General features: G+C 34.2%; 3 protein-coding genes across 3 annotated transcripts; 1 reads left to right on the top strand and 2 right to left on the bottom strand.

The window, feature by feature from the left end:
• Positions 1-3,201: 3,201 nt before the first annotated feature.
• On the bottom strand, positions 3,202-4,185 carry LOC133291397 (histone H1). Its single transcript, XM_061489660.1, has 2 exons — positions 3,945-4,185; positions 3,202-3,822 (listed from the first exon to the last, which is right to left on the bottom strand). Exons 1-2 carry the CDS (start codon positions 4,104-4,106, stop codon positions 3,379-3,381), a joined length of 606 nt encoding a protein of 201 aa, XP_061345644.1. The 5' UTR covers positions 4,107-4,185; the 3' UTR covers positions 3,202-3,378.
• Positions 4,186-11,417: 7,232 nt separating this feature from the next.
• On the top strand, positions 11,418-16,295 carry LOC133291406 (uncharacterized). The gene is made up of 6 exons (XM_061489671.1): positions 11,418-11,571; positions 11,686-11,769; positions 11,890-11,971; positions 13,682-13,770; positions 15,166-15,277; positions 15,564-16,295. Exons 1-6 carry the CDS (start codon positions 11,536-11,538, stop codon positions 15,782-15,784), a joined length of 624 nt encoding a protein of 207 aa, XP_061345655.1. The 5' UTR covers positions 11,418-11,535; the 3' UTR covers positions 15,785-16,295.
• A 1,007-nt stretch (positions 16,296-17,302) lies between these two features.
• On the bottom strand, positions 17,303-18,755 carry LOC133291400 (GDP-mannose 4,6 dehydratase 1). The gene has a single exon (XM_061489664.1). It carries the CDS (start codon positions 18,647-18,649, stop codon positions 17,528-17,530), a length of 1,122 nt encoding a protein of 373 aa, XP_061345648.1. The 5' UTR covers positions 18,650-18,755; the 3' UTR covers positions 17,303-17,527.
• Between the last annotated feature and the right edge of the window lie 3,254 nt (positions 18,756-22,009).

The raw sequence follows: 22,009 nt of genomic DNA, 5'->3' as shown, positions 1-22,009 counted from the left end.
ATACAACATTAAGGACAAAACGAAGGTACTGTTTTAGCTGTTATATTGTGCAGAAATTATGCTAAAATCATAATTCAATGATAAGCGATGCTAGTTGACAGATTCAGAACTTGATATCCAATTTCGAGTTTCACATTAAGAAGAAAAATGTATAACTTTGTTTCAGCCGCCAACAATCCAAATCATTTCCAATAAAAATCATCCCTTGCAGCTAAACCCTGAGCTCATCTTTGATACAATAGTAGTATGTACTACAGCCATTGAAAATTAAACACTTGTTTTTAATATATATTTTTTTCTTTTCCATGTCATCAATCAGCGTAGGTGTTTAATTTGTATTGGAAGGATGTTTAGAAAAGTGGGTAAGACAGTAGTATTGTAGAAATTTCCCTAAACCCTGCTTTGTTATAGCTCCGCTCATGCGTGGCACTTCTTGATGGGTTATAGCAAATTCGAATTAATTTAAAATTTTCCCGGTGAGGGACGACTGGCAGCTAACAATGTGTAGTGGACAATAATAGATGGTGTCTGAGGGTGATTGTTAGTGGGTGACGACATTACCAATGAGTGATGGCAGCGGCAGTGGTCAATAAGGATGGTGGGATGAGATAGGGATATTTCGATCTTAAAATTAATAAATATGCTTAATTGTTAGTATTTGAAAGTGTAAAGGGGTAAAAAATTTCAATTGAAAGTGAAAGGTGGTTTTTTATAAAAATACATAATTTTGAGGTGATTTTATGTAATTTACCCAAAATAATATTTTGTGTAAAAAGGTAATGTAACCAGAAGATAAAATGCAAGTTTTTTTTTAAACAAATGCAAGCTCTTTTAAAAGCTACACTCTGTTTAGCAAAAAAAAAAAGCTACACTTTTTAGTTCTATTACAATATATATTTACCTTAGGTATTCAACACTAAAATTTTAAAATTAGTATAGATATTTTTAATTCAATAATAAAGAAATTAATTTGCCGACGTGTCATTTTATCCTTTAATTTCAGCTTTGTGTTCACGCTTGAAATCATTTTGAAATGTTTCATCTTTTAGTAACTTTTAAAATTCGAATTTTAAAAATAGGGGGTGAGAAAAGATTTCAAAATTCTGTTGTGGCAGATAGCTGTACTACTTTCTATATGCGTAATAGTTAATTAAGGATATTAATTGTTAGAACCGATTATGAACCGTTTAAAACTGATTCGGTTCAATTTTTGTTAAAACCGATTATGAACCGCTCCATGCACATCCCTAGCTGATACAACATCTCTTTTGAAGCTTAAAAGAAATACAATCCCTCAAATTGAGATGGTGGGACAAAAGGCTCAAAGGGTTGCGGTGTCCAACATATGAAAGGAAATACTTGTATAGAGCAAACATATTTTACTATCTGTATATCTTTAACATACCATAACTTTCCAATCTATCTTGAAATATGCCAAAAGTTTCAATAATGAATCCTCACACATATTCATATGAAATTATTTTGTAACTCTCCATCTTAATTTGCTTTCCATAAACATTGATTTGTATATGAACCGTTGAAATCATTTCACATGAACTTATGTCACGATAGACGTTATTCTCATATTCTATTAAAAGAAATGATCATTCAATGTTTTACAATATATCATTATTTTACTGAAGTAGTATTTACTCCAAAATTTACTTTTCCTATTCTAAGTATTATTTTCCCCAAAATTCTCTTTTATTTTCTCTTTGATTTTCACTCAATTTTGTTTTAAAATAATGAGGTATGAGTCATTTCCCTTTATTTATATGGAAAACAACATTATCATATCAATGATAAATATAATAATATAATAATAAATTATTATCTACATAATAATCATTAAAAAAATATTAACATGTGTAATATCTTTGTAATAAGTTATAATTTATGTTATGTTTATTGAAATGTTATTTATAGTAATATACCATTATATGATATTTCTTGTGGTGTAATTTGTAATAATTTATAATTCATGTTATATTTGTTGTATTGTTGTTTGCTTATAATATGTCAATAATATTGTATAAACAAACAACAATAATATTCTTTTTCAAAAAAAATGGCAATAATATTCGTAATTATTTAATAAATACGAAATCATTTATTTTATACAAAATAAATTATAACCACTTATTTTATATTATTTTAATGTAACATGAGATTTAAATAATATATATTTATATATATAATGTCTAAAAAGTAAACCAAGAATACGTCAAATTCTTGCTATAATTAGAAAAACACTCAATTTTGTTCATATTTTTTTAAAATATTTTAATTGCATTAAAACATAATGTTTTTATATAAAAAAAATATTCGCCATTCAATATTAATTTTGCGTCATTTATCCGTTCTCTTTACAAATTCAAAAAGATGCATGTCTATATTATTAATGCATCATTTATTTATAATTTAATTATAAATTAATTTCTATAAAGACGGGATGTCCAGGTGCAGCTCCTCACCACGCGTCGTTCCTGCTTTAGAATAAATAACTTGTTTTCCGTAGTTTTGCTAGTTTTGAATGTTTTGCCACATGATCGGACGGCGAAAAAGTAAAATAAAATCGATTGCGCGTCATACCGTAGTATTTATGGAGATGACGTAATTAACAATTTTTAACGAAAAATCTCTTTAGCCTTCGGAACATGCTACGAGATTGGGCGGTGAAGAGATACCATCAAAATTTACCTCAGATTAGATGCACTGTAATGACACCTACGATAGTGTCCGTAACACAGCTCAGTAAATATATTCCAACAACAGTAGCAAATGATCATAGATAAGCCAGCGCATGAAAACTAAACAGAGATGACAAGGAAAGTACGTTGTTTGAATCTCTTCAATATTACAAAAAAAAATTAAGTAAATTTTACTATACCCGCTTTAGTCCCTAACAAATAAAAAGACTTATCGTAATTCCTAAAAAATTCAAAATAGATCTATTTTAATTCTTTTAGAGATAGATCTTCTTTGAATTTGTAAGGGACTACGATTTCAACTAAATTGTTCCATTTTGAATTTTTTAAGGACCACCTTTTTATTTGGTAGAAAGGACATCGTAAATTTTCCGACGAACAAAAAAAAATTTACTCAAAAAGATATATTCTACGGTGACGTGCACGAGAGCGTTCCACGTTCCAGAATATTCATCGCAAAGCCAAGCGAGAAAAGAAGGGAACAAGAAGCAACTCAATAACAAAAGGATGATTCAAAACAAAAACAAACTAAGCTCCATTAGATCCCATATTACAGCGAACTCTACATTAAGATTGTGCAGTAAAAGGGATAGGACATTACTTTTCATATTAACAGCTGTATGTTATATAATAGACTATCCCTAATCAAGAACCATATCATAACCCAACATCAAGCGGCAACAGCAGTAGCTTTCCTAGCCCTCTTGGAAGGAGACTTAATGGACTTGGGCTGCTTGGGCTTCGATGGTGTAGACACCTTCTTCGTTTTCTTCGGCCCAACCTTCTTAACCGCCTCGGTTTTCTTGCCCTTTGGAGTGGCGGCGGCGGCAGTTGTGACTTTGCTTCGTTTTGGGCGCTGTTTCTGTTTCTGTTTCTCTGTGGTGCCCCTCGTGACACTGGCTCTGCTTTCCTTCTTCGCAGCTTCAGATAGCTTGTAAGAAGCCTTGATCTTCACAAGCTTCCCTTTCGCAGCTTGATTCTTCAGCTGCAAGCCCAGAATCTTCTTGAAATTCGCAGGGAGCACCGACTTGTGCTTCTCTTCCATGTACTTAGCTATGGCGTGAGGGCTTGAACCACCCTTCTCGTTCAGAGCCAACAAGGCCTCCTTAATCATCTGCAAAACAAATAACGAACCAATAAATAAAAATCACACACTCATCGTGAATACAACAAAGAATTTAACCCTAAAAAACGATCGCAGCAAATCATGCGCTATCAATTTAATATGCAAGTAACCTGAAAATATGGAGGATGTGAAGCTGTTTTGGCCTGCTTGGGCTTCTTTTCTTTAGGAGCCTTGGGTTTCTTCTCCTTCACTGGCTTAGTCTCCTCTATCGCTTTGGTCTCCTCCACCCTTAGTTCGACGGCGGGACCATCACCTTCTCCGGCAGCAGACATCTCCGATAATAGACACACAGAGAGAATAGCAGCAGGTTTTTAGCGTAAACTTTGAGTTCTGAATTCTGATAGTTCTGGAATGTGATCTCTCTCTTATAAATAGAGAGGGAGTGATCCCTGCTGGAAGTTTTGTTGAGTGCTATTGGTGGGGACAGTGGCACGAGGATTGCCAGCTTGTGCAGAGAGATATCTTGAACGTACACGTGGCGTGAATATTAGCGTTGTTTTTAGAAAGTGAAAATGTGGCTGTGGCTATGGATTGGAATGCCAACGGTGCTATCTAATCCTGACTTTTGGCCATCTCAGCCTAAACAGGAAACTAACTAAGAGTGTGTTTTCTTGCTGATTTTATTCTTCTATATTCTTCTCAGGTGCTTCGCTTCTCACCCAAATTTTTTTGTAGGATTAATGCTAAGAGAGAGTTGATTACAATGTGGGTTAAATCATATCAAACGGTAGCCATTAAGAGAAAATATTTTCGGTGCACGCATCGTGCTGAAGTTGAGTGCAATAATAGTACATTTCTATTATGATATATTGATAAATACTGTATAAATTTTTAGAATCCCAAAATTTATTTTTGTATCTTGATAAAGATACAATACTGTCGTGCTGAGTTCAATACAACAATTACATGCAACGGATGTATCCTAAATTTTTTACCACCACCAACAAAAATAAACAAATGCAGGTCAATGTTTCGCAAAGCCTTTCCTCGTCTTGTATTCTGTAGAACCTAAAAAATTGTAAAGGAAGTTGTTTAAAACATATATGCATTACTTGTGTTAGAAAAAAATACCAAATGAATCAAGACCAAATAAAATTCTAAAAGAACAGAATAAAAATTCACCCCCCCCCCCCCCCCCCAAAAATAAAAATGAACATCAAGTTTACAAAATAATAATAATAATAAAAATCCAAAAGCATGGGTTTTGACTCTTTACACAATTACGTATTTATTTAGGTTCGATTAATAATTAATTTATTACAATATAATAAAAAATTTAAAACACAATGCACTGTATCTTTTATTTTTATTTTTCCTCATAGTTGTTGTATTGGCAAACCTCTTTTGGACTTAATTCATTGGGTCCAATTAGGGGTGTTCGCAGTTTGGATTGAATCGGTTTTGGAAGTAAAAATCATCCGATCCAATCCTTTCGGTTTGATCATATAATCATCTATTCGGTTTGGATTTTTTTCCAAATCCGATCCGATCCAATCCAATTTTTTCGGTTTGGATTGGATCGGTTTTCGATTTTTTGAAAATCCTAAAATTTATTTCATGATTATTGTACAAATAACATCTTTTGTATATGTTGGCTTTGTAAAAAAAATTGAAATAAAAAAGCATTAGTAAATTATAATATGATTTTTTTTCTTCCAATGAGATATGAAGCTCTACAAAGATAAAATTTTATTGATGAGATGTGACTAGATTTTTTCTTGGGTTTAGATAATGGGTTAATGGGTCTTGGGTTTAGAAATTTTTAGACTACGATTAAGGAAAGATCCAAGTAGGTAGAGGGAAATTAATATATTGGATCAGTTTGGATTGGATCGGTTTTCATCAACCCATCCAAAAACCAATCCAATCCAATTAAAATTTGCGGTTTTTTTTTGGTTTTTTGTTTTTCGGTTTTCGGTTTATTCGGTTATTGGTTTTTCGGTTCGGTCACCGCGGTTTGAATCAGTTTGGATCAGTTGTTGAACACCCCTAGGTCCAATATCTAAGCTCGCATCTAGAATCTCCTAGAGGGCTCTTCCATTAGTATAAGATTCATTCCCCACTGCACTGCTACTTCTGTACATGGACAGTGGATTCAGCATGCCTAGCCTAAAAATGTTAGGCTGGCTAGGTAACAACTCTTGACATTCTCTCTCCCACACTTGACCGAGACATCCTTCTCTAAATACCATCTCACACATGGAAGAATGATCTTCTCTATTCTCCAAGAGAGCTATTATTATGCTTCTATGCAGAGACATTCTAGCAACTCACACACACTCTCCCTTGATGCACATACATGGAAAGCTTCTGCAAAACCTTGGTCCATACAGAGTATCCCTAAATTGACATATTTTACCCTCTACAAAACACATTTATGAACCCTTCGGTTCAATTATTAATATGAAATTGATTCATCAACACTGTTGTAATTGTGAAGATCACTCTACAACGTATAAATTATTTATTTACAAAATAAAAAAAATAAATTTAGCACATATTATTCCATGCAAACATTTTTTTAGAGTAAATATTATTTTTGGTCCTCAGCAAATTTCACAATGCTCGGATTAGTCCCTAACAAATAAAAAGGGTTATTCGTGGTCCCTAAGAAATTCAAAATGGACCCATTTAATTAAGATCGTGGTCCCTCACAAAATTAAAAAAAACTCATATTAGTCCCTCAAAAGTACTAAAATGGGTCCACTTTGAATTTCTTAGAGACCACGAATAGCCTTTTTATTTGCTATGGACTAAAGTGGGCTTCGTAAAATTTGCTGAGGACCAAAAAGGGTATTTACTCTTTTATTTATAAAGATAAAGTGTAACATTTTATATTGACTATATATTAAAATAAAAGTTTTTAAAATTTTATTTATTTTATACTTTAAAACAACAATATAAATTCATCAAACCAGTTTATTTTTGGCGTAAAAATATGAAAACAAGAATATATTTTAAGGGAAATATTACTCTCATTTCACTTAAGATAACTTCTCTCATGTTCTATTACTTCGATTTTTGCACCCCCACCTTTTTTTTTTCTTATAATAGTGGGACCCACTCATCTTATCTTTATAACATAAGATAATTATCTTATGTAAAACGAGATTAATAAAACCCGTATTTCAAATAGAGAAAAAAACTAGATATTGAGTTTGGACATTTCCCCGCCGGTTGAAATAGCAAGCAATACTAGTGGCGTCACTACCCAATTTACTAGGACAACTATCACTCTCACATGTTTTCAATATATATATATATATACGGGGTTTATTTTTTTTTATGTTATATTAGAAAACAAATCTTTCTTACGCACATTATAAAAAGGTGTGTAACTCTTTTTTTGTTTTTTTGAATAAATAGATCCCACACTTGATGTATCTATGACATGAGATTAGAATTCTCCTACAACATAAGATTTATTTTTCCCTATACGTATATATATAGATATAATTTAAAATTGAATTTTGTTATTTCAATTGAAAAAAGACATAAATAATGAAAATCATAGGAGAGAAAATTAATATTTTTTTAACCTAAACTTTAAATAAAAAATACTAAATTATGTCTTTTACTCACTTAGTGCCCGTTTAGATGGACTTTTATTCCTAAAAAAGTTGTTTTTTTTTTTTTATAAATAAAAGTCATTTTGAAAATTTTTAGGGTGTGCATGACAACCATTCTATTTCCTAGCACTGTTTTTGAAAAGAAACAATTCTTTTCTATTTATGTTCCTTGGAACAGTTTCTGAGAAAAAAATATGTTTGATAACATAATCTATTTTTATTTCGAGAATGAGAATTGCGTTTGATAACACAACAAATAATATAATAAAAAATAATTACTATTAAATATAAAAAATTTTCAGATCATCACTTTCCTTTCCATATGGTGTGGTTGTGGTGGTGGTGGCGGGGGTAGCATGGTGGTGGTACTAGTGGTGGCGACAGCGGTACAACAGTGGTGGTGGCAGTGACATGGTGATAATAGTGGTGGTGGTTGTGACAGCAGTGGCTGCGGCGATGGCAGTGATAATGGTGGTGGGGATGGTGGTTGGTGGCATTGGTGACGGCGACAATGGTAGCGATGGCATGGTGGTGGTTGTGATGGCATCATGGAGATGGTAGTGGTGGTGGCAGTGGCTGCGGTGGTGGTAGGTGACAGTGGTGGTGGTGGTAACGGTAGTGGCTGCGACGATGGTGGTGGTGGTTGGTGGCGGCGGCGATGTCGGTGGTGGCTGCAGCAATGATAGTGGTGGTTGGTGACAATGGTGGTGATGGTAGCGGTGGCGTTGTGGTGGTGGTGGTGATGGAGGCGACGACAGTGGTTGCGACAATGGTGGTGAGGATGGTGGTTGGTGGCATTGGTGATGGTGGTTGTGATGACATCATGGAGATAATGGTGGTGGTGGTGGTGGTGGTGATGGTGGCGGTGGTGGTAGTGGCGGGGTGGTGTAATGATGTCGATGGTGGTGGTGACGGTAGTGGCTGTGACGATGGTGTTGTGGTTGGGGCCGGCGACGATGACGACGATGTCGATGGTGACTGCAACAATGATAGTGGTGGTTGGTGACAGTGGTGGTGATGGTAGCGGTGGTGTTGTGGTGGTGGTGGCAGCAGTAGTTACGATTATGGTGGTGGTGGTGACGGTGACGATGACAGTGATAGTGGTGGTGGTTGCAGCGGTGGTAGCTGTCGTGGTGGTGATGGTGGTAGTAATGGGTGGATGTGGTGGTGATGGTGGCGGTGGCATCGTGGTGGTGGGGGTGGTCACGACAGCACTAGTGGTACGACAACGGCGACAGTGGTCGTGTTGGGATGATGGTGGTGGTGGTGGTAGTGATGATGGTAGAGATGGAGAGTGATTAAGGGAGATAATTGTTTATCATTTTGTGCCTGGGAACAAAAAGGCATAAATTTTCTGATTCTTTTTTCTGTTCCCCAGCACAAAAATTAATCCGGTTTATCCTGGGAACAAAAAAATAAACCGATTTTACCAAACGAGTTTTTTATCCATTTCTGTTCTCAGTAACAGAAATTAAAAAAAAATTGATTCCGGGAAGGTTGTCATGCGCACCCTTAGATGCTTGGATATTAAGAAAAGTAAAATTTAAAATAAAAGTTAAAATGTTACTTTTTTTATAGCGAGTAGTTGGTTGCTTTTTAAAAGCATAAATTAAAAGATAATATAATTTTTTTTTGGAAAAAGGATAATATAAATTTTTAAAATACAATTTTAACATTATCCTATCATATCCTTTTTATCTCTCCTTATCCTACGATCATGCTATTTTATCTGTCCTTTATTGTAATTTTATATATAAAAATTGTTTTTTTATTTTAACATTCAAACAACTTTTTTATGAAAAAATGATTTTCAGATCATACATCCAAACGTAAAATAACTGTATCTTTTAAAAAAAGTTTTTTTAAAAAAAGCGATGCATAAAAAGTTATTTTTTTAAAAGCTCATCCAAGCGGGCCCTTAAAATGACACAATTTTATATTTTTTAAAATAAAAAATATCTTTTCCATTTATATATATATTGGTTATTAAGGATGACTTAATACCTATGTTTTTAATGATTTATATTTTGATATTTTGAAATAGAATCAATTTCAATAAAACTTACATTTCAAATCTTATTTATAATATAAAATTAGAGTTCAAAGCACTTAAATAATATTCCTTAATTAATAATCGCCTTACGATACACGGGACACGTCTAGTTACATAGAATTACTTTCTTCTATTCAAGGGTGGAGCCAGAATTTTTTCCTGTGGAAGGCAAAAAATCAAGTGTTCCTTCGTGTCTCAAATATTTTTTTTGGTAGTTAAGGGAGGATTTGCTTTTTTCATCTTAACCATCTACCTCATTGAAAAACTACTCTAATTGCCAAAAATTGCATATATAATACAAAAAAGACGGCAATACAGAATTGAATTGAGCAAAACAAACGTAATAGTATGAATTCATCCATCCAAGACTTTCATATGCACATTCAAGAATCAAGAAACAGATACCAAAAAATAAAAAAAAAATAAACTGATTTGAAATGCGTATATACACAAAGGAGCACCTAACTGGTAGACGATAAAAAAGAAAAAAAAAATGACAGATGGGTAAGAAAGAAAGAAAGAAAGCGGAAAGGACCTGGTGGAAAGAAGTGTGATGAGAAGCAAGGGAGGGATGGGGTTGAAAGAGGAAGCTGTGTGTGGAGAAACTTCCAAGCGACGGAAAAGAAGTGAGAAACAAAGTGGTGAGCGAGTTCGACGGAAGGGAGAGGAATAGCGGATCTCAGAATGCTCCCTCACCTTCTTCCTTGCTTCTCTTTCTTTCTCTTCTTCCATCTACTCCCTCCATGCCCTTCTTCCAACTGCCTAATTTATTTTCTCAAATTTTAGCATTTTCTAAACTAGGAAGATGCCTCTGTTGAAGTAGCAAGTATTAGAGTTTCAAACTGAGTTTTGATTTTCTAGTCAAAAGGGGTTTACCAGATCGGAAGAATCTTGTAGCAAACGGGATTGAGCCAAAATGTGTTCTGTTGGGCCGATAACAAACTTTAAGCGTGGCAAGGGAACAATTCTAGTTGACGCGACTCACATATTTTTGTGAGTTGACAAGATAACACATAAATAATCAGTCAATCACAATGTCACTTATTGTACGAATAAATATGATAGGACACAAATAATATATATATTCAATATTATTTTAATGATGTTATGTTGATATAATAATACACAAATAACTTTTTAAAAGATTAATGTGAATCAATTTTTTTTTCTTCAATTTTTACCAACACAAATTGAAATAAGATTGACCCAAATATGAAGTTTCCTTACGAAGTTGGTGTCGTATTAGTGGGTTATCTTAAAAATTATCAACTCTTGGCATAACAATGTGAAAAATAAGACTAAATACTATTTTTGGTCCTGCTAATATCTACGAAATCCTTTTTAGTCTCTGACAGTAAAAAAGGACCAGATTGGTTCCTAACAGTATGTAAAAAGGGCCACGTTAGTGACGGAGGAGTTGACATAAGGACTAACGTGGCTCTTTTTTTATAATTTTAGGGACCAATTTAGTCCTTTTTTATTGTCAAGGACTAAAAAAGATTTCGTAAATATTGCCAGAGACAAAAAGGATGTTTACTCGAAAAATAATTTCCCTAACATTTTTGACATTTTTTTTTTGTCTTGTCAAGAGGTGTCAGACGGGTGTTCTCCCAATCTTATTTTGTCGATAAAAATTGTTAAAAAAGTTATTATAAATATTTAATAAAGAATTATGATAAGGAGATAAAATAAAAAATATATAATTAATTAATAAAAAGATGGATTTATATTTACAATTTATTTTTGCTTAGAATTATTACAATCATTTTTTTTTGTTATCAAAATTAAATAAACATCTCTTAATTATTTTATGTCATTTTACAATTGTTAATTCAATTTTAATTGAAGAAAAAAATAGTTATAAAAAATTAGTAAGTGAAAATAATTTGTGAATATAATCTCTCCCGTAAGAAAATATAATATTTTTGTTTTAAATTTTTATCGTGAGGCTTTCCCGTAAACTATTGTTTCAGTTCACTATTTTTCGCAGCACCCCATTCCCAAATTCCCCAATCTGTGAGTGAGAGCTTCGGTTTAAACTTTGATTTATGAGCTCAATTCCACACCGCATTACAGGACATGGGCGCTTCAGAGTCTACTTTCTCAAGCGGACAGGTAAAACTCTTTCAATTCCATCAGTTTTTTTGCCGCTGGATTCCAAAAAAGTCTTTATTTTCTAGTTAATTGTTTACTGATTCACTGAATTTTCTTAATTTGTCATGGCTGAAGACGCCAGATGACAAAATCACCACCGTAACCGAGCGATCGGAAGCCTCTGACCCCATTTTAGAGCGGCTCAAATCTCTCAAACTCGTATGTTTTTTTTTTTTTTTTTTTTTTAAATATGAAAAAACCAATCCTTATTGTCGTTTAGAGGGTTCGTTGTTGATTAGTTGTCTATGTGGTTTGAATCTCTTAATTGTTTCACTGTAGACACCGCCCATATTAACGTCTCCCCCAACAGAGGGTACCTTAACTGATATTTTAGTGAGGAAGCCTTCATCGTCGGTTCCAGGTGATCTCTTATGCCTGAATGATTCTATCATTCCTTAGTTTCTGATATTTGCAACTTCTCAGTACATGGACTGTGCTATTCTTTTGCATCTTCAAATGCTATTTCATTTTATTCTAATCACTTATTATGTTATGTGTTCTTACATTTTTCAAGTCTTATAGAGCCCCCCCAATCTCTGAATCATTGCCACCATTTGGCTTGTTGCATCTTGATATCCTCTGCACCATATTTGCTCCCAATTGAAATATTCTCTCTCTCTATTTTTTTTTACTAACAATAGAATATTTTCTTATGGGCATCGTTTATGCATCTAGCGCTGCTCCTTTCGGTGGAAATTTCTCTTCCTAAAATGACTGAAGTAACGAAGATATCATTGCCCAGGCTCAAGCCATCTTTACTTAAACAATGGGAATTTTGTTGATGTGGATAGTTGTTTTTTTAAGAAAAATGAACATAGAGTTCTATCTTCTCCCAGTTTATATATTGATTGGTTGTCACTTAAATATATTCTAGATAGCTTCTGTTGAGATACAAAAAATAATTATCTCTTTGAGGGGTTTTCGTGAGCTTTACCTCTTAATACACGCTATTAATTAGTTAATGGACATTAGTTGGGGAATATATAACCTCAGAAAAAAGGTTTCAGATTTTAGGGTGCCTTTGGATAAGTTTTTGAAAAAAACACTTTATGAAATATTTTTTTTTCCAGAAGCTACTCTTTGTAGCTTATGAGAAAAGCATTAAAGCTACATGGGTTTTAACTTTTCTTTTTCAAAATACTTAAATTATTTAGAAATTTTGAAACATTTTTTTAAAGTGCCTTTTTCTTAAAAAAGCACAAATAAATAGTCATGAGTTATAACATTGGCAAGGATATTTTTCGGCCCGAGATGGAGTGACTGGACATGGGCTGAATCTGGTCTCCATGGTGTCAATTTGAGGTGCTCAAGTGGGTGTTTTCCACCATGTATTATGGTAGAGAGGGGGTGGTGGGTTCACCTGCAAACTGTGGTGCTCAGGCTAGTGCATGCAAGAGGTGAAGAGTGTAAAAGACCAAAGATGTGAAGTCCTCGCCTTATGGCGTGAACCGTGCATATATAGATAGTTGTGACGATATTCTGCAATGTGTGTGATGAATGAACGGTTACTGCAGGTGAAGATTGTGTGGGTGTGTAGTGTCAAGCACATATGTAGGTAGTGGAAGGTGGTTGTACGGAATAGGGGGAGAATATTGGTGATAAGGATATTTTGTCCTATAGTAGGAGTGGAAATGGGCTGCATAAAAGGCCTAGACCACCAGTCCAAAATAGATAATTTCCCAGTTCATGCTTCAAATCTACCAAGTCTACATCTGTAGAAGTTTGAGGAATCTCTTGTTTCTTATGAAACCTTTTACCAATAATTATCCCATCGTAATTCACAGATCAGAGCTGACAGCATCGATATGTCATGCTAGATTACAGCTTTGACAATTGCTCATTATTGTGATGGATGACTTTTATAGTTTTCGTATATAAGTTTGTTGGTTTTCAGAAACACCGTGATGCACTTAAGCTTCAGGTTTTTCAGTCACATTTAAGTCCTAATACATCCCTTTGCTGATATATCATGTTAGTTGTGGTCATTCTGTTGTATGCTATGGGTCACGTTTGATAATAACGGTTCTATTTGGGCCAATACTTAGTTGCTCTCTCTTCATGTCTGAAACAGCTATAGTGAATCCCAATGTCCTTCTGGAGCTCTTCTCAATGTACCGTGATTGGCAGGAGCAAAAGGCCCAAGAGATAAGCAAAAGACAGGTCTGTTTAATACAAGAATAGTTCAGTGATTTTACTGATTTCATGTAATATTGGATTCAACTTCTTAGAATACACTCACACACCAAAGGCAACTTTTTCCTTGCACATGTAAAATTCAATTAAAGTGAATTACTTAACCTTCCCTACCCGAACTCATACCTACACTTTTGGCCTCTCTGTTTTCAAAACCTAAAACTCCTGCTCCGCTATTAGAAGGGACCAGCAGTGTTAATTTATAATGAAAAGACGAAAATACCCTCAAGAGTGTCAGTTAAGATTTTGAGTTATATGATAAACATTGCTGGCATTTACTTATAATAAAGTGAATGTAGTTGACTTGTACTTAAATATAGTATATGGTTGACCTACATTTGTTAGATATAACATAGTGACTTAAGGTATATTTGCTATTTAGAATAGGCACTGTTCAGTTATTCCAGCAGATGCGCATGGTGCTAGTTAGTAACTACAACAAGGGATAGACATGTCTCTAATATATGTGTTGATTTCACCGTTGGGTTAACTTTTTTAAACAAGAAGTTAACTTAAAGGGCTCTTTAATTTAGCATGTGAAATTTAAGCAACAAAAAGTTTAATTTTGGAAAGGGGAGGCATATGTAATGTATACTCTTGAATTTGTGTTCAAGTTGGGTATTTTCATGCCAATAAATACATAGTACTAGTGGGATTAACAGAATCCAGTACAAGATTCATTTTGATGTGTTGTTTATGGTGTTACCTTCTCTTTTCAATTTGTGAATGGTTAGTATCTCTTAAAAAAATGGTGAGACGGTAAGAACTGACTTCAAACACATTCTTAGATTTCAACCTTAGTGGAATTTTTGTATATAGCTAAAACTACTAGCCTGTTTCCCCCTCCCACGCTGGGTAAAACTGATTCTGCCATATTTCTAACTATTTTACTATGTAAAGATTTATAGTGAATGATTGTGAACAAGATATGTATAATCAAAACCATTAATATGGTTTTTCTAGCAGGAGATTTTGAATCCTGAAGCTAATTCTCATTATTATTTTTAATGAATTGGTTATATACTTGGAGAATAGAAAATGAAAATGCTAAAGCCTTATTTGGTGATAACTGCCTGATCAATATTTCTAGTAAAAATTGCATTAAGTGACTTGTATAATTAATTTGTAAAAAAAGTTATCAAACTGAAAGAAATAACTTCAGAATGTAAAATTCCTATGTTGTGAATAACCTTCAATAATTTTTGTTATTGTATTAATGTTGTTTTATAATATTAGATAGTGTCAATTGTTGTTTTGATATGTAAGACATTGTTGACTCCTTAAGAAAATTGACATGTGTTCCTTTTTTCTGATTTATGAAAGTTATGATATATGCCTTGAAAATGGAGACAATTCTTGCAGGAGGAGATAGAAAACAGAATAGAAGTTGCAGATGCTTTGGCAATCAAACTTCTTCAGCGGTTTAATTACTCAATGTCCACAATGAAGACTACTTCACAACATCTATCAGGAGGTAACTATCAGACCCAGTCCTAACAATGGGTTGAATACCTGGCTTCTCAACTTCATAGGCCAGCGAGTAACACTGTAACACATGTTTTCCTAATCTGCTAAATTGAAAGGGAATATTCCCTCTTTCATGGCTTTTCACTGCTCACGAAATCGTAAATCTTGATTCATTTGCATGTCTGTCATGATGTTTGCATTGGTATGGGTGAATTACTGGTTAGATAGGGGACTACGGACTTCTGTGATTCCTTGTGAACATGTGTTAACTTTGTGTTGGAACGTGCATGCAGTTCATGCATTGCAGGTGGAAATAGGAGAGCTCAAAGGAAGGCTGACAGAAGTTATCAGTAACTGCGATGCATTGTGCAAGAGAATTGCAGCGGAGGGCCCTGAATCTCTCCGTTCATCTATCAAACCTTTTGCAATTGCTACGGCTGATCAAGAAATCGGCTTAAGTTCATCTAGTTTGCAGACAGTGTCAAGAACAAGTCAACCTCCTGCAGAAGAATAGTTAGATTAACAGGTTTGGTTCGTGCTCATATTTTCAGAAGCCTGCTGCATTCTTATCTAATTTAAGATACTTGAGAGTCTGAAGAAAGGTTGGATCACATTCACATGGTTGACTAAATTTGTGTGGGCCATAGTTTGGATGGTGGGCATGAAGCTTTTCATTAATTGAGATCTAAGTCGTGGCAACCTTAGAGCAATCCCCCCATGTTACAATGCTTGTATACAAGGGAACTTTGATGCCCATCACCGACACGCACACATTAAGCTTGGTTGCTAATTGGATTGAAAAAATTGAAAAGATATCATAACACGACACATGATTAGATGTAAAGTGATCATTTTATATAATCGTTGTCTTTTTTGGGTTGGGGTTTTCGAAAAGTTCATATTATAGTTTTCGACATTTCAGTTGCAGAAAATTGTAATTTCAGCAAAAAATGCGCGCATGGTCTTGTCATTGTGCGACATTTTGCTAATTATGTCTTTAACAATGTATGTTAAAGAAATAAAGATGTATCCTCTTGTGTGCAAAACTGTACCTAAATAAATATGTACACAATCACATCTATAATTCCAAAGGTAGATCCAATAAAAAAAGAAGAAAAAAGTAGTACATGTAAATTATCAAATATTGCGTCCGAAACACATCAATACATGCAGAAGATTCTCACAGGATCCAGATTGTAAATATGATGATTCCTAAAGCCATGAGAATAAGTGTCACACAAGAAATTGTAAATTAAAGGTAAACGTCCAAGTCATGATCATTAATACGAACCGGTCTGTTTTTTAGCGTATAATTTTTATGGGTGTTGATGGAAGAATAGAATCAAATCGGCTTGGTTTTATTATTATTATTATTTAACTAGATAGCGCGAGAATAAATTTTCCCTTACGATGGTTAATCTCTCCATTATTGAAATTATTCGCATTTCATCGTGAGATTGTTCAGATAATATTATCATGTTAAAATAAGACATAATTATAAAGAGATTTTAGGTGATAAAAATTCATAGATCAAAACCAAAAGAAACAAATAATATTATAAAAACAAGTGCAAAGCAGATTACAAAAATCATAGCACATGACAAAGCCATGAAGCAAATCAGATTCAACTCCCCTATCATCCAGATCAGATTCAACCCTATCTCGAAGGACAAGTAGATCAAGCAAACTCACATGACCCACAACCTGCGTCATCACCCCAAATTCAAACCCAGAAACCCCAACTCGAAAAACACAAGCCCCAACTAGCACTCACTAAACCCCACTCAGCCGATTTGGCTTCGATAAGAATTAAGAACACCCGTACAATTTGAACACGCACATATTATGTATACCGCAGTGGTCCATTATAGTCTATACTGTTCTATTGAAGCCTATAAAAAAATGCGGAAGGAGTAGAAAGAACAGGGATTAATTACCCCCCAAAAAAAAGAACATAAATGTTAGCACTCTAGCTTCCACACAGACAATGGATGTAGAGATATTGAGATTTAATAAATTATCGGGCTTACACAAAAATCTGGCAACGAAAAACTACAAAACAACAACTCCAACACCAACAAGTAAACTGCTCATAGATGTCAGCTATGATGAATCATTTAAAAGAACAGCATTGTATGACAAAAACAGTAAAACCCATCTTTGATTGAAATTCTACGCAACATTTATCTAAAAACCCAAAAAACAAATTTATTTTATTTTTTAAAAAAAAAAATGGAGGACCCAAAAGAATTTGAGATCAAGGTTGTTGGTGAGCATCAATGTAGCCAGCATCAACAAGCACCTTCTCCTTCTTAGCCATCTCAATGTCATGGTCAACCATCATACTCACAAGCTCTTGAAAACCCACCTTGGGCTTCCACCCAAGCACCTTCTTAGCCTTGCTAGCATCCCCTTTGAGATTATCAACCTCCGTAGGCCTAAAGTACCTCTTGTCAATCACCACATGATCCCTCCAATTCAGACCCACATGCCCAAAAGCCACTTCCAAGAACTCTTCAACTGTGTGTGAATCTTCCGTGGCCACAACATAATCATCTGGCTTCTCCTGTTGCAGCATCAGCCACATAGCCTCCACGTAATCCCCAGCAAAACCCCAATCCCTCGACGCCTGCAGATTCCCCAAGAACAGCTTGCTCTGAAGCCCGATCTTGATCCGACCCACCGCCCGGGTTATCTTCCGGGTCACGAAATTCTCGCCACGACGGGGCGATTCGTGGTTGAAAAGGATCCCATTGCACGCGAAGATCCCGTAGGCCTCACGGTAGTTAACCGTGTACCAGTGCGCAGCACATTTCGACGCCGCGTAAGGGGAACGCGGGTGGAAGGGGGTGTTCTCCGATTGAGGCGGCGGCGTTGACCCGAACATCTCCGATGACCCGGCCTGGTAATACCGGATGTGGCTGCGTCCCGCGGCGGCGATGTGGGAACGGACGGCCTCGAGGAGACGGAGGGCGCCGGTGGCGACGACGTCGGCGGTGTAATCGGGGATCTCGAAGGAGACTGCGACGTGGGACTGCGCGGCGAGGTTGTAGACCTCGTCGGGGAGGATGGTGTCGAGCCAGCGGCGGAGGGAGGAGGCGTCGGAGAGATCGGCGTAGTGGAGCTTCATGCGTGCCTTGTGTGCGTTGTGAGGATCCACGTAGATGTGGTCGATGCGTTGGGTGTTGAAGTTGGAGGAGCGACGGATGAGTCCGTGCACCTCGTAACCCTTGTTGAGAAGGAATTCCGTGAGGTAGGAACCGTCTTGACCGGTGATTCCGGTGATCAATGCCACCTTGCGCGGCGGAGCAACGTCACCGTTGGTCACTGTGGGTGTAGATCCGGATCCGGATTCGGCGGTGTTGTTCTGGGAATCCATCTTGGTATAATGATAGTTAGATGGATGGAGAACTGAACAGAATAGAGAGATAATGAAAGAAAAAGACGAAGAAAGATATCTTAGCGTGTCTTAATTTATGCAGGCACTGCAACGCGCTTCTCCTTCTATGATGCACAATTTCACACTGGAAAGTTACTAAGATTTGTAATCAAAATAAGTATAAATTGACTAAGATGAGATCACATCACATGAATTGAATTAGGGATCGATTTTTGTTAGTATGAAATAAAATTATCTTTTATATATAAATAAATTTGTGTGAGACTCATGTGAAAGAAGATAAAAAAAATATGAAATTTATACATTGTTTTATACGAAGAAACTATCAAAATTTTTCACTACCAATTTATTACCTATCTAATTATCATTAGATTAACATTTTCTCTCTCTTCAAAAACTTTTTAACATTCTAATCCAATGGTGATGTGATGGGTAGTAAGTTAGTAGTGAGAGTTTTTGGTAGTTAGAATATCCCCATTTTTTTTATACATATATGTAAAAGATAATTTTATCGCATATAATATAAGAGATATTAAAATCTATTAAATTATTATTCCTCGTTTTTAGTGTGAAAATGATTTAAGAACGAAAAAAAAATTAAGATCTTCTTACATTGGGGAGGAAAGATTGGAAATAGATCACTACAGTGAAAATAAAATGACATCGGGTGAAATTATCTCCCAGTCAAATTGTTTTTACTTTTCAAATTAATGAAAAAGAGAACAATTAGTGGTGTGACAAAAATAAACTTCTAAGCTTCATTGTATTGAGATCTTAAAATTTAAAATCAATGCTAATTAAGTAATAATTCGGATAATAATATATGAGTAATATTTATAAAATAAAAGAAAAAAATTTATACTATTATTTGATCGACTATTATTTTTACCTAAAGTTTTAATAAGATGAGTTTAATATATTTCATGTTACAGGGAGTAAAATTATTTTCCTATAAATATATAAAAGTGTGTAAAATTCATATAGGATCATATCAGATAAAAAAAGAAAAAAAAAATATGAGTGTCACATATTTTTATGTATGTGTAAAAAATAATTTTATTTTTTATAATATAAAAAATATTATATTAAGTAAATTTATTAAAAATAATAATTTTATATATAATATACAGCCACGAGGCGAAGCGAATACTATTGGGTGTCGGTGAGGGTGGTTCGGAGGTGGAGGGTGGTTCGGAGGTGGAGGGAGTGCAGATCTATTGTCATCCTGATCAAACATTTAATTGTTCCTGCTCTACGGTTAAATTATGTTTTTTTTTTTTTTTTTTTTCATTTATACGTTTTATTTTTTAAACTAATTTATATATATTTTTCATTTGATTCTCCTCGTTTCTAATATTATAATATTATCAAAACAGAATTATAATATAGTAAAATACTAAAATCAAATTAGAATAATAATTAAGAGTTCTGAATTGAAAATAATAATATTTATCAAACTATCCGAATTATTTTAATGTTTTTTTTTGTCTACCTACGTAGTTTTTTACAACTTTTGTTATTATGTTATTATTTATTAAATTTTGAACCATTACTTTTCTTGATTTACTCCTTTTAGTCATTCAATTCACAATTACACATGAAAGATAAAAATATATATTATTGTTATAAAAAAAAAAATTATATATATATATATATATATTATTTCTACACGTAAGAATTATTTTTAATATTATTTTTACATTGTATAATAATTTGATGTCAGAGTTACAATATAACAATGATAAATAAAAGAAATAAAATTTTAAAAAGTTTCTCCTATTAAAACCCAATAAAAATAAGGAAAAAATGTTTATCCTTTTAAATGACATAATTTATATCATTTCACTCTCACAAAGAGATGAGACCCATACTTTTATATTTTTTTATCCACTCTCTCTTCTTTTTTATCTATCTCTTTCTCTCACTTAAAATAACATAACTTTACATCTTTAATATGATATACACTTTACTTTAATATGTTTCTCCAAATTTACGTTTTAACCTAATTTGCACCTGCCGATTTAGTATTTTACGGATTTACCTAATCTTTTTCTTTTTCAATTTCTTTAATATAATCTTCCAGCTGTTCATTTTAATATTTTGCCGTTTTTAGTCTGTGAGGTGGTCTCATCAAGGATTATGTACAAATTAATATTTACAGGAATTCGTAGTTGTCGTGGTGTGTTTTAAACAAATTTTGAAAATTTTTAAGGGATGCATGACAATTTTGTTGGAATTAATTTTTTTAAAATTTTATATCTGGAAATATAAATGGATAAAAACAGTATTTGACAAAATTAGTCTATTTTTTTGTTTTCAACAATGAACATATTCAATTTCTGTGCTGGAGAATAGAAAAATAATCAATTTTTTTTTGTTCCCGAACACAAAATGAGAAACACTTATCTCTCTCAATCACTCTCGACCATTATCATTACCATTACCATTACTATTACCACCACCATCCTGACACGACTATCGCTAGAAAATAGAATGGTTATTATGTACACCACCATATCTCTCAATCAAATTAGCATAACATGTTATCAAACTCTCTTTTTTCTCAAAAAATTTTCTAAGGCACAGAAATAGAAAAAAATTGTCTCTTTTCAGAAATAGTGCTGAAAAACAGAATAGTTGTCATGCACACCATTAATGTTTTTTGAGTAAATACCCTTTTTGATCCCTGACAATATCCATGAAGCCATTTTTGGTCCCTAGCCATAAAAAATGGACATCGTGGTCCCTAAATTTTACAAATTAGGCTCACGTTAGTCCTTCTGCTAGTGGAGCTCTAACGTCTCTAACGTGTACCGTTAAATTGCTGAGTCACCATGGAGGAATCCACCTAGATAAAACACGACGTCGTTTGGGACCTTACTTTTTCTTTCTTTTTTCTTCTTCTATCCAATATAGGTCCCCACCAACACCACCCATGTTCATTACAGTTCACCATCACCATGGTAAATGAAGGCTGGTCAACAAGACTTAAAAATGGTAAATGAACACCCATTTAGTCGAGGTTGGCAATGACAGTGTCAACAATCTCCTGAGTAGTGTTGTCTCTGCCAAAATCTTGTGTCATGTACTTGCACTCTAAAATGACACGATTCACAGCAGTCTCAAGTCTGTCAGCAAAAAAGAGAACCGAAGATGCCTTGACATCATGGCCGAGGAGAGAAGCAAAGCAACTGGATTAGCCTCACTATCATGGTAAAAGCACAAGGAAGAGGGTGCTAGAAGATAGAGCTGAATAATATAATGGAATATTTCATAAAACAGAGCATTAGAATGTAAATGAAAAAAGATGGTTATGGTACCGTAAATTTGGTAGTTAGC

The sequence above is a fragment of the Gastrolobium bilobum genome, unplaced genomic scaffold, assembly GCF_033153095.1.
Source record: "Gastrolobium bilobum isolate Gb01-03AN ecotype WA unplaced genomic scaffold, APGP_CSIRO_Gbil_v1 utg12132, whole genome shotgun sequence".
NCBI classification, from domain to species: Eukaryota; Viridiplantae; Streptophyta; class Magnoliopsida; order Fabales; family Fabaceae; genus Gastrolobium; species Gastrolobium bilobum.
Note: the sequence above shows the minus strand (reverse complement) of the source record. Positions and strands in the feature narration are given on the sequence as shown.

What these genes read in the sequence shown, in the direction of transcription:
- LOC133291406 (XM_061489671.1), top strand. Translation starts at nt 11,536, where the DNA reads ATGGGCGCTTCAGAGTCTACTTTCTCAAGCGGACAG. An exon ending in GGCTCAAATCTCTCAAACTC is followed by an intron (nt 11,770 to 11,889) that starts GTATGTTTTTTT and finishes GTTTCACTGTAG; the next exon opens with ACACCGCCCATATTAACGTC. An exon ending in TTCACAACATCTATCAGGAG is followed by an intron (nt 15,278 to 15,563) that starts GTAACTATCAGA and finishes ACGTGCATGCAG; the next exon opens with TTCATGCATTGCAGGTGGAA.
- LOC133291400 (XM_061489664.1), bottom strand. Translation starts at nt 18,649, where the DNA reads ATGGATTCCCAGAACAACACCGCCGAATCCGGATCCGGATCTACACCC.
- LOC133291397 (XM_061489660.1), bottom strand. Translation starts at nt 4,106, where the DNA reads ATGTCTGCTGCCGGAGAAGGTGATGGTCCCGCCGTCGAACTAAGGGTG. An exon ending in CACATCCTCCATATTTTCAG is followed by an intron (nt 3,823 to 3,944) that starts GTTACTTGCATA and finishes TTTGTTTTGCAG; the next exon opens with ATGATTAAGGAGGCCTTGTT.